General features: G+C 41.4%; 1 protein-coding gene across 1 annotated transcript in view; it reads left to right on the forward strand.

Moving 5' to 3' along the window:
- The window catches only part of LOC141051187 (uncharacterized), a 180,816-nt gene that overhangs the window by 68,083 nt on the left and 100,531 nt on the right, over positions 1–12,202 (forward strand). Inside the window, 1 exon segment of the mRNA XM_073548051.1 lies at positions 10,149–11,260. Within this exon segment, the coding sequence (XP_073404152.1) occupies positions 10,149–11,260 (1,112 nt within the window).

Raw genomic sequence — 12,202 nt, forward strand, 5'->3', positions numbered from 1 at the left:
AATCACCCGCAGGCCAGAAGGGCGTCGGCAGCCTTATATCCAGTCATTAACTCCACTCAGCCAGTCATCATCATCAGCCCCAGGTGTTTGACAATCAGGCTCACTACCTTTCTTCACCAGAAGAGGGAGTTCCTCGGGTCTCAGTAGTGAAGGGGAAAATGAACTCCCAACAGTACCTCCCCCTTGAGGAGGGGTCACCGAACCCTCAACCACGCCACCAGGGCGATCAGGGTGAGCCCGATGAAAGGCACGCACCAATCTTTTGGCATGAATATCAGAGGCAGAGACCCAGGAATTATCCTCCTGACCATAACCCTTCCACTTAACCAAATACTGGAGTCTCCGTCTAGCTAGACGGGAATCCAGTACTTTCTCTACCTCATATTCCATGTCACCTTCAACCAATACAGGGTCTGGAGGTGCAACCCCTGGAACAACAAGTTCAACAAACCTCTTCAACAAAGATTTATGGAACACATTATGGATTTTAAATGTGACAGGAAGAGCCAAACGAAAAGAGACCGGATTAATAATCTCCAAAATCTTGTAAGGTCCAATAAATCTAGGCTTAAACTTAGGAGAAGCCACCTTCATAGCAATATTTTTTGATGATAACCACACCATATCACCAACCTTAAACTGGGGACCAATGGTCCTATGTCGGTTGGAAAACCGCTGGGCCTTTTCCTGGGAGAGAGATAACTTATCCACCACTTGGTCCCAGATCTGGTGCATTCTCTCCACCACAGTGTCAACACCCGGGCAGGCAGAGGGCTCCACCTGCCCTGAAGAAAATCGAGGATGAAACCCAAAGTTACAAAAAAAAGGTGACATCAAAGTGGCAGAACTAGCTCTATTATTTAAAGCAAATTCGGCCAAGGGCAAAAATGAAACCCAATCATCCTGATCAGCAGAAATAAAACATCTCAAATATGACTCCAAGGTCTGGTTTGTTCTCTCTGTCTGCCCATTGGTCTGAGGGTGAAAAGCAGAGGAGAAGGACAACTGAATTCCCAGCTTGGAACAGAAAGTTCTCCAAAATCTAGACACAAACTGGACTCCTCTGTCAGATACAATGTTCTCAGGAATCCCGTGCAAGCGAACCACCTGTTGTAAAAACAGGGGCACCAATTCAGAGGAAGACGGCAACTTAGGGAGTGGTACAAGATGAACCATCTTAGAGAACCTATCACAAATCACCCAAATAACAGTCATCCTTTGAGAGACTGGCATATCAGAGATGAAATCCATTGAAATATGGGTCCATGGCCTCTTGGGGACAGGCAAAGGCATCAACAACCCACTAGAGCGAGAACACGATTTAGACCGGGAGCACGTCCCACAGGACTGCACAAAATTCCTGACATCACGAAACAAGGAGGGCTACCAAAAAGACCGACTCACCAGATCTATAGTACCAAAAATACCTGGATGACCAGCCAAAGCAGAGCAATGAACTTCAGACATCACTCTCTGGTCAGGAACATACAACTTTCCACTGGGACAACGCTCAGGTTTGTCCTCCTGGAACTCTTCCAGAGCACGTCTCAAATCGGGCGAGATGGCAGAAAGAACTACCCCTTCGCCTAAGATGGTAGCAGGCTTGGTCACCACAGGAGAATCAGCAAAGAAGCTCCTAGAGAGGGCATCAGCCATGACATTCTTAGTTCCAGGAAGAAAAGAAACCACAAAATCAAAATGTGTAAAAAACAAGGCCCACCTAGCCTGTCTAGGGTTCAAGCGCTTAGCCGACTCTAGGTAAATCAAATTCTTGTGGTCAGTGAGGACCACGACTTGATGCTTAGCTCCCTCCAACCAATGTCTCCACTCCTCAAATGCCCATTTCATGGCTAACAGTTCCCGATTCCCCACATCATAGTTACGTTCAGATGGAGAGAACTTTCGGGAAAAGAAAGCACAGGGATTCATTTTAGATGTTACAGGATCCTTTTGGGACAAAACAGCTCCTGCACCAATCTCAGAAGCATCCACCTCTACCTGGAACGGAAGTGAGACATCAGGTTGCCGCAAAACCGGGGCGGAGGTGAATCTTCGCTTCAGCTCCTGAAAGGAAGAAACAGCCTCCAGAGACCAATTTAACACATCAGCACCCTTCTTAGTCAAATCAGTCAATGGCTTGGCAATACTAGAAAATTTTGCTATAAATTTCCGATAAAAATTAGCAAAACCCAAAAACTTCTGGAGGGCCTTCAAAGAAGTGGGCTGAACCCAATCGTAAATGGCCTGTACCTTGGCCGGGTCCATTTCAATAGTTGACCGGGACAAAATAAATCCCAAAAAAGAAATCATCTGTACTCCAAAAAGGCATTTAGATCCTTTGACATACAGGGAATTCTCCCTCAAGATCCGGAACACAGTCCGAATATGTTCCACATGAGAATCCCAATCCTTGGAGAAGATCAAAATATCATCCAGATAGATAATCAAAAATTTATCGACAAAATCTCGGAAAATATCGTTCATGAAGCACTGGAAGACAGAAGGGGCATTAGTGAGCCCAAATGGCATCACCAGGTACTCAAAATGTCCCTCCGGAGTATTAAACGCCGTCTTCCATTCATCCCCATGCTTAATGCAAATAAGATTATACGCCCCCCTGAGGTCAAGCTTGGTAAACCAGCAAGCACCTTTAACTCTAGAGAATAGATCTGAAATCAGGGGTAACGGATACTGATATTTAACAGTAATTTTGTTAAGAGCACGATAATCAATACAAGGTCTTAATGATCCATCCTTTTTGGCTACAAAAAAAAACCCGGCACCTAAGGGTGACGAGGATGGTCTAATATGACCCTTCTCCAACGCCTCCTTAATATAGGATCGCATAGCCTCGTGCTCGGGTACAGAAAAATTGAAGAGCCGACCCTTGGGACATTTACACCCCGGGCTCAGTTCAATTGCACAGTCATAACTCCTATGAGGAGGCGGAGACGCAGACTCATTCTCACTAAATACATCATAAAAGTCCGCCAAATAATCAGGAACATCATGCGACTGAGGAGAGGTGGAAAACACCGGAGCCTCACTAAAGGCACACCGACAACCCCAACTCACCACAGACACAGATTTCCAATCCAAAACTGGATTATGAATTTGTAACCAGGGAAACCCCAGAACAATAGTATCATGCAGATTATGTACCACCAAAAACCTGCAATTTTCTTGATGGTCTGGGGCGACCCGCATTACCACCTGGGTCCAAAACTGAGGTTTATTTTTAGCCAAAGGAGTAGCATCAATCCCCCTCAAAGGGATAGGCGTCTGCAGAGGTGTCATCGGAAATCCACAACGTTTAGCAAAATCCAAGTCCATTAGGTTTAGAGCTGCTCCCGAATCCACAAAAGCCTTGGCGGAAAATGTGGACAGGGAGCAGATCAGAGTAATTGCCAGAAGAAACTTAGGTTTAACACCACCAACAGAAAACGTGTGTGCAAGGCGTTTCTCGCGTTTAGGACAGACAGAAATAATATGCGAGGCATCTCCACAGAAAAAACACAACTTATTACGCCTTCTGAACTCCTGACGCTGCTCTCTGGAAAAAACTATCACATTGCATAGGTTCAGACATCTGTTCAACAGGTGGCAACACCTCTCGTGCAGCTCTGCGTTCGCTCAAACGCCGATCAACCTGAATGGCTAAAGACATAGAATCGTCAAGACCAGAGGGAACAGGAAATCCCACCATAGAATCTTTTACGACTTCTGACAACCCCTTCCGAAAGAGAGCAGCCAAGGCATTATCATTCCAGGTAGTAAGTACTGCCCACTTTCGGAATTTTTGACAGTACAATTCTGCAGAATCACGACCCTGGTTCAATGCCAGCAGGGTCTTTTCAGCCTGATCAATGGCATTAGGTTCGTCATACAACAACCCCAAGGCCTGAAAAAATGTGTTCACATTAGTCAAAATAGGATCATCTGGTTTCAAAGAAAACGCCCAATCCTGGGGATCGCCACGCAGCAAAGAGATGACAATTTTAACCTGCTGCGCGGAGCTCCCTGACTAGTTAGGCTTCAAGGCAAAAAATAATTTACAATTTTTGAAATTCAAAAATTTAGACCGATCCCCAAAAAATACATCAGGTGTAGGAATCTTTGGTTCAGCAGCATGTGAATGAGCAAGGTAGGCGGAAATTCCCCGCACTTCCGCAGCGAGCTGCTCCACACGATCAGATAATTGCTTTATCTCCATTGGGAGAACAAAAAATTCCCCCTACGGCCTCAGAGATATAGAGGAAAAAATATACACACCTCTTTTTTTTTTTTTTTTTATACAATTCTTTCCTGCAATTGAGTACCCTAGGACCTGCGGTATGGCGGGTGATTCTGTTATGATTGAGTCACCGTAGGAGGCAAAAATAGAAATGCTAGCTAAGTCCAGAAAACCAGAGAAGTTGGCAGCTATCGGATTGCAGACCCCTGAACCTATCAACACAACTAGCAGTAGCCGTGGGGGGCTCCTATGATGCCCTAGGCCCCTCGATCACAGCCGGAGGACTACATAGCCTAAAGACAGAAAGGGAAATCTAAACTGCCCCAGAGCAGACCCCAAAGCAAAAGGCAGCCCCCCACATATAATGACGGTGAAGCAAGAAGAAAGAACAAAACACAGACAGAAAGATAGACTGAGCAAAGATGGGGCCCAAGCTTGCTTAGATAGGAAAGGACAGGAAGGCTGCTGTCTGCAATCCGTGAAAAACCCTATGAAAATAAGAGCCAACAAACTGACAGTAAAAAAGGCCTTGAAGACGCTAGGCTTCAAAAAAGGCTATGTCAGTACTCAGGAATATTCTGAAGACAGAGCAACAGGCAAAAGGAGATTCAGCTCACCCCAGCAGGGAATGGCAGAATCCAGAAAAGCAAGGAAAATAAAACACAAATGCAAAAAGGCAAAGCAGAAATCTTAGCTTTAGATGAGCAGGAATCAGACTGGTTTCCTAGAAGTCCACAGAGAAATCACCCGCAGGCCAGAAGGGCGTCGGCAGCCTTATATCCAGTCATTAACTCCACTCAGCCAGTCATCATCATCAGCCCCAGGTGTTTGACAATCAGGCTCACTACCTTTCTTCACCAGAAGAGGGAGTTCCTCGGGCCTCAGTAGTGAAGGGGAAAATGAACTCACAACAATTCCCCTTGTAGATATTGATCATGAAGTAATTAGATCCTTAGTAGGACAATCCATCTAGACTCCTGTAACAAAAATTAAATGACAAAACAATATTCAGCCTCTCCGCAACAAATGCGATAACTGGTTCCCAAAATTCCCAAATTTTTTAAAAAAGAAAATGGGCTGATGCAAATGTTTGGGACCCTTGGAGATTTGTGTGCTCTGATATCTTTGATGAAGGTTTCAGACCTTTATTAGCCTGTTACTCTATGTTCACACTTTGGGTTTTTGCTTAGTTTTTGTAGGATAAAGTTCAGTTTTTTTTTTATAAAGTTCAGCTTTGCTTCCAATGCAAGACATATGTGAAACCATAAGGCCACTTGCAGACGTTCAGTATTTGGTCAGTGTTTTACCTCAGTATTTGTAAGCCAAAATAAATAAATGGGTTTCAAATATTGCTGTTCCTGCTTTTTTCACTAAAAACACAGCAAAACCTGATACATGCGGTGTTTGCTGTTTTTTGCACTTATCCGTTACTTTCTATAGGTGAAGAATGCAGAAAAAATGCAGAAAGAAGTGACATGCTACATTTTTCAAAAACCAAGTTATTGCAGGAAATACTGAGGACAAAAAAAAACAAGCTGTGTGCATGAGATTCTTGAAATCTCAGACTTTGCTGGTACTGTAAAACACAGCTCAAAATGTTCTTTAAAAAAACGCAATGTGTGAACATGGCCCTAGGGTTATGGCTTGTTCACCATCACTGTTAGGAAATGCCAGGTAATGCAAATTTCCCAGCTTTATAAAAACTCAGCCTTCTCTAACCTTGTGCCAAAAAACTTCAACCATGGGTTCTTCTAAGCAGCTGCCTAGCACTCTTAAATTAAAAATGGTGGAGGCACACAAAGCAGGACAAGGCTATAAGAAGGTAGCAAAGCATTTTCTAGTTGCTCTTTCCTCAGTTCAAAATGTAGTTAAGAAATGGCAGTTAACAGAAACAGTGGTGGTCAAGGCAAGGTCTGGAAGACCAAGCAAAATTTCAGTGAGAGCTGCTTGTAGGATTTCTAGAGTGCCAAATAGGAACTCCTGCGTGACTGCAAAAGACCTTCAGAAAGATATAGCGGACTCTGGAATTGTCATACATCGTTCTACTGTTCAGAGACACCTGCACAAATATGGCCTTCATGGAAGAGTCATTAGAAGAAAACCTCTCCTGCATCTTCACCATAAAATTTAGCATCAGAAGTATGCAAAAGAATATCTGAACAAGCTTCATGCATTTTGGAAACAAAACCTGTGGACCGATGAGATTAAAATAGAAATCTTTGGCCACAATAATCAATGGTATGTGTGGAGAAAAAAGGGCACAGAATTTCAGAAAGAGAACATTTCGTCAACCATTAAGCTTGGGGATGGATCAATCATGCTTTGGAGTTGTGTTGCAGCAAATGGCACAGGGAACATTTCACATGTAAAGGGGAGAATGGATTCAGTGAAATTTCAACAAAAAATTCTTGATGCAAACATAACACCATTTGTAAAAAGCTGAAGTTGAAAAGAAGATGACGTCTACAAATGGATAATGATCCTAAACACATGTCAAAATCCACGATAGACTTCCTCAAATGGCACAAGCTGAAGGTTTTGGAATGGCCCCCACAGTCCCCTGATCTGAACATCATTGAAAATCTGTGGCTAGACCTCAAAACAGCAGTGCATGAAAGTCGACCCAGAAATCTAACAGAATGGATGAAAATCACTCAAAAAAAGAATTGAAAAACTCTTGGCTGGCTACAAAAAGTGTTTACAAGCTGTGATACTTGCAAAAGGGAGTGCACATACTTTTGCATCAGCTGATTTTCCTTTCTATCATTTTTAAAATGTAAGAAATTACAATATATATTTTTGTGCCTACAACACAAAGTAAATCTGTCATCTTTAACTTTAGGCCCTTTAGAGATCATTTCATCTTCAAACATGGGTGTCCAAACTTTTACATGCCACTGTATATACTTAGATTGTTAGAGATTTATGTGGATATGATTTGATGGTCACATATAGCTGACTTATGAAGTTAAAATGGTATTGTAATATTCAGCGTGACGCTCCCCCACCCCCAGGATCGACCCAATCTTGTGTGTGCAGTAACTGTGCTGCTATAAAATAAACCCAAAGATTAGGGACTGCCAATCCTCCATTACTGTTATCTCTTTGGAGTGTTTCCAGTTTAATCCTAGAGGCTTGCCTACCCAAAATTAATTTCCTTAACAAAGGTCTAGTTTGAAAAAAATATCTTTGGGGATTCCAAATAGCAGAATTAAGAAGTGTGTATAATAGCTGAGGCATCCATGTCATTGTAATTAGGTTTGGGCGTCCCAAAACTTACAGTGATAATTTAGACCAAGTTTCCTTTTTTTGCTTAAATTGCAAGAGAATTGGGGTGAGGTTTTGTCTGTCTTAGTCTTTTGTTTGTGCCGTTATGTTAATACTCAATACTGAATATGAAGGTAGGTTATCATTATTATCTAATGGGAGTAAGACAGATTGTTCCATTGACCATTTATCCCAAATATTTCCCAAATCTTTCGACAACTTCCGTCGTCACTGGCAAAGCATTAGAAGCCTCTGCCAAGAACAACAAAGTGTCGTCAGCATCTTTAGCATAGGGTGCGTAGACCGTGCGCTGGCCGTGTGCTAGTAGGATTTTGGCATGCGCTGCGCACTTTTGAAGGTGCGCCCGTGTGTGCCAAACGCAGCATGTTGCATTTCGGCGCACACGGCGCACCTTCAAAAGTACGCAGCGCATGCCAAAATCCTGCTAGCGCACGGCCAGCGCACGATCTGCGCACACTATGCTAAAGATAGGGTGCGCAGATCGCAAGCGTCCATGTGCGATAGTAGGCGGCGATAACCGGATGGGGCGGGGCTTAGCGGCGCCGTGCGCTGCGTGGAATAAACGCTAGTGTGAAACTAGCCTTAGCGCTTGTGTTTTTGTGGGACAAGTTGTAGTTTTAAATGGCAGCATTCAGTTTACTATAGAATGTTCTGAATAACGGTGGAAAAAATAACAATTGGGAAGAAATTGTGAAAAAATGCAATTCTGCCATTTTTAATTTTTTTTTTAAACCCTTAGTGACAGAGCCAGTTTGCTACTTAATGACCAAGCCAATTTTTACAATTCTGATCACTTTCAATTTATGTGGTTTTAATAACTCTGGAACGCTTCAACGGATCCCGCTGATTCTAAGACTATTTGTCATGACATATTGTACTTTATGTTAGTGGTAAAATTTATTCGATATGACTTGCGTTTATTTATGAAAAAATAGAAATATGGTGAAAATTTTGCAATTTTCAAACTTTTTATTTTTATGCCCTTAAATCAGAGAGGGATATGTCACACAAAATAGGTAATAAATAACATTTCCCACATGTCTACTTTACATCAGCACAGTTTTGGAAACAAAATTTTTTTTCGTTAGGAAGTTATAAGGATTAAAAGTTGACCAGCGATTTCTCATTTTTACAACAGAATTTACAAAACCATTTTTTGTACAGACTACATCACGTTTGAAGTGACTTTGAGGGGTCTATATGACAGAAAATACCCAAAAGTGACACCATTCTAAAAACTGCACCCTTCAAGGTGCTCAAAACCACATTCAACAAGTTTATTAACCCTTTACATGCTTCACAGGAACTGAAGCATTGTGGAAGGAAAAAATTAACATTTAACTTTTGTTTACAAACATTTTACTTCAAAACCAATATTTTTTATTTTCACAAGTGTAAAAAGAGAAAACCCCATAGGTGGGGGTAAACCACTGTTTGGGCACACGGCAGGGCTTGGAAGGGAAGGAGCGCCGTTTGACTTTTCCAAAGCTGAATTGGATGGAATTGATATCCGGCGCCATGTCACGTTTGGAGAGCCCCTGATGTGCCTAAACAGTGAACCCCCCCCCCTATTCTAACTCCAACCCTAACCCCAACACACCCCTAATCATAACCCTAACCACAAACCTAACCCTAATCCCAAGCCTAACTTTAGCCCCAACCCTATCCCTAACTTTAGCCCAACTCACTTTAGCCCAACTCTAACCCTAATGGCAAAATGGAAATAAATACTTTTTTTAATTTTATTATTTTTACCTAAGGGGGTGATAAAGGGGGGTTTGATTTAACATTTTAATTATTTTGATCACTGTGATAAACCCTATCACAGTGATCAAAATTAATCAATAAGAGAAATCTACTGTTGCGGAGTGCTGGCCGGCAGATCTCAGCAGGCGCACTGCGCCTGCGCCCGCCATTTTCTCCCGGAAGAAGACGCCGGCGGCCCGAGGGACTTCAGGGGGGCATGCACAAACACCAGAGGTACCGGGGGGTGATCGGGGGACCCTATTTCTCTCACCTCTGATGTGCGATCACATCAGAGAAGAGAGAAATTAAATGGAAAATCTGACTTTTTATTTCGCGGTCACCTTTATACCGTTAATAACGGCGATCGCAACACAAAGGTTGGTAAAAGCTGACCCGAATTATGTTCTCTGAGGTCTGGTAGCCTAGACCCCGGAGAAATTCTGACACTGGGGGGCGCTATAACCTTAAACCTCAGCGCCGTTAATAAGCGGCGCTGTGGTTTAAGTACCCTTAACTGCTGCCTTTAAAAGGCGTATCGGTGGTCGTTAAGGGATTAAGTGATAAAAAAAAGTCTTACTATTGCAAAAACTACATTTTTCCCTTAGTGTTGGCATTTTCCAAGACCCATTTACTGATCAGATAAGTTTTTATTGGTAACACTTTGGCCCACGTAATATTTTTTTCTGGTGTATTATTCCAGTCTGGGGGGCAGAACAAACAAACATGCTCTACTTGTTCATGTTTGATTGTCAAATGCTTTTGTCTTAGTAAATAGTTGAATTTTTCTACATAACGTGTAATTTCTATATGTATTTTCGAAATGTTATTCAAATATATTTTTAAGGATATTTTATTAAAAAAATAATTTTATTATTGGCAGATGACTGTTCCAGGAGATCAGAAGGACAAGTGACATCTGCATTTTTTAAATCTGATGGCCTTTATACCACACAAGATATTACTGAAGTGAATGCCATTACTTCTGATATTCCATCATCCCTTCACAGCAAAGAGCTATCATCTCATCCTTATAGACAGGTCCTAACTTCTGATTCATCACAGACTATTAAGAAAAATGAAAGTCACAAAAGAGGCATTGAAAATCGAACTGCTCTTAAAGCAAAGAAGACATTTTCAAGTACAAAATATAGAAAATGTTTTTCCCTCAAAGTGTCTTTTGGTACTCAGAAAAAAATTCCCACAAAGGAGAAAAGATTTACTTGTGCAGAGTGTGGGAAATATTTTAACCGCAAATCAGAACTTGTTAGACATGAGAGAGTTCACACAGGGGAGAAGCCATATTCATGTTCAGAATGTGGGAAATGTTATACAGATAAATCATATCTTGTTATACACCAAAAATCACACACAGGAGATAAGGCCTTTTCGTGTTTAGAATGTGGAAAATGTTTTAATCTAAAATCAGCTTTAGTTATCCATAAGAAACTTCACACAGGGGAGAAGCCATATTCCTGTTCAGAATGTGGGAAATGTTTTGTAGGGAAATCAAATTTAGTTGTTCATCAGAGAACTCACACAGGGGAGAAACCTTTTTTATGTTCAGAATGTGGAAAATGTTTTGCAGATAGATCAACTTTTGCTAAACACCAGAGAACTCACACAGGGGAGAAACCTTTTTCATGTTCAGAATGTGGGAAATGTTTTATAAGGAAATCAAATTTAGTTGTTCATCAGAGAACTCACACAGGGGAGAAACCTTTTTCATGTTCACAATGTGGAAAGTGTTTCAATCAGAAATCAGATTTAGTTGTCCATCAGAGAGCTCACACAGGGGAGAAACCTTTTTCTTGTTCACAATGTGGGAAATATTTTGTAGATAAATCACATCTTGTTAGACATCAGAGAACACACACAGGAGAGAAACCTTTTTCTTGTTCAGAATGTGGGAAAAATTTTGCAGCTCAATCACATCTTGTTAAACACCGGAGAATTCACAGGGGAGAAACCATATATTTTGACAAACAGTATACATAACACAAGACAACACATTAAGAAAGACAATCAAAGTAACTATAAATAAGCAAATGAGAATGAAAAGCAGTTAAGAATTAAAATACATACAGTATTAATAATACACACCACTTATCTAAAGAGCAATATAACATTAGCATTACATATTTCATATTGTTATACACAGGGTGGGCCATTTATATGGATACACCTAAATAAAATGGGAATGGTTGGTGATAGCAACTACCCAGGTGTATCTATATAAATGACCCACCCTGTGTTTATATATTCACTATATGGACAAGAGCATTGTGACCCCCCCTTCCCCATACTCCTCTCCCAAAAAAAACACCCAACATTTCTTCCTCTTTTTTTCTTAATGCCCAATCTTAGTGATCTGCCATTCATCACAGTTTCTGTAAATCAACAATCTCCATGTCTGAACAAATGTCTTTAGTTTATGTATATTACAGTAATAAACATCTTCATGTTGCAAGTTACTATTTATATCTATGAGCCATTCCTTCTTTGTATGAACATCTGATGGGATCCACATTTATAAAAGCACTTTCCGTGCTAAGTATAGCAGTTTTTCACCATCATTAGGATCGAATTCCCTTTTTAGATACCCCAATGCACATATTATTAGGTTTAATAGGATTTGATTTGTCTCAATAACCTGACCCCCCCCCCCCCAAAATGTACACTTTATAGCATAACGATAACATACGATGGGTTAATCTGACACTTGGGACACTCGGGGTCCCTATTGTTATTCATCTTTGACAAAACCTCTAGTGTTAAATATTATGTACAATGAACAATTACAAAATTTTACCCTTTGTATTTTTGTAAAACAAAGTGTTAGACCCCGATTCATTAAGGCCGGTTTCACATTTGCGCTTTATAGCGCAGCGACGGCCTGCGCACAATCCGCTAAGCCCCGCCCCCTACCGGCTCCCT

This window comes from Dendrobates tinctorius, unplaced genomic scaffold, assembly GCF_039654945.1.
Source record: "Dendrobates tinctorius isolate UK_male_01 unplaced genomic scaffold, ASM3965494v1 ptg000155l, whole genome shotgun sequence".
Classification (NCBI taxonomy): Eukaryota; Metazoa; Chordata; class Amphibia; order Anura; family Dendrobatidae; genus Dendrobates; species Dendrobates tinctorius.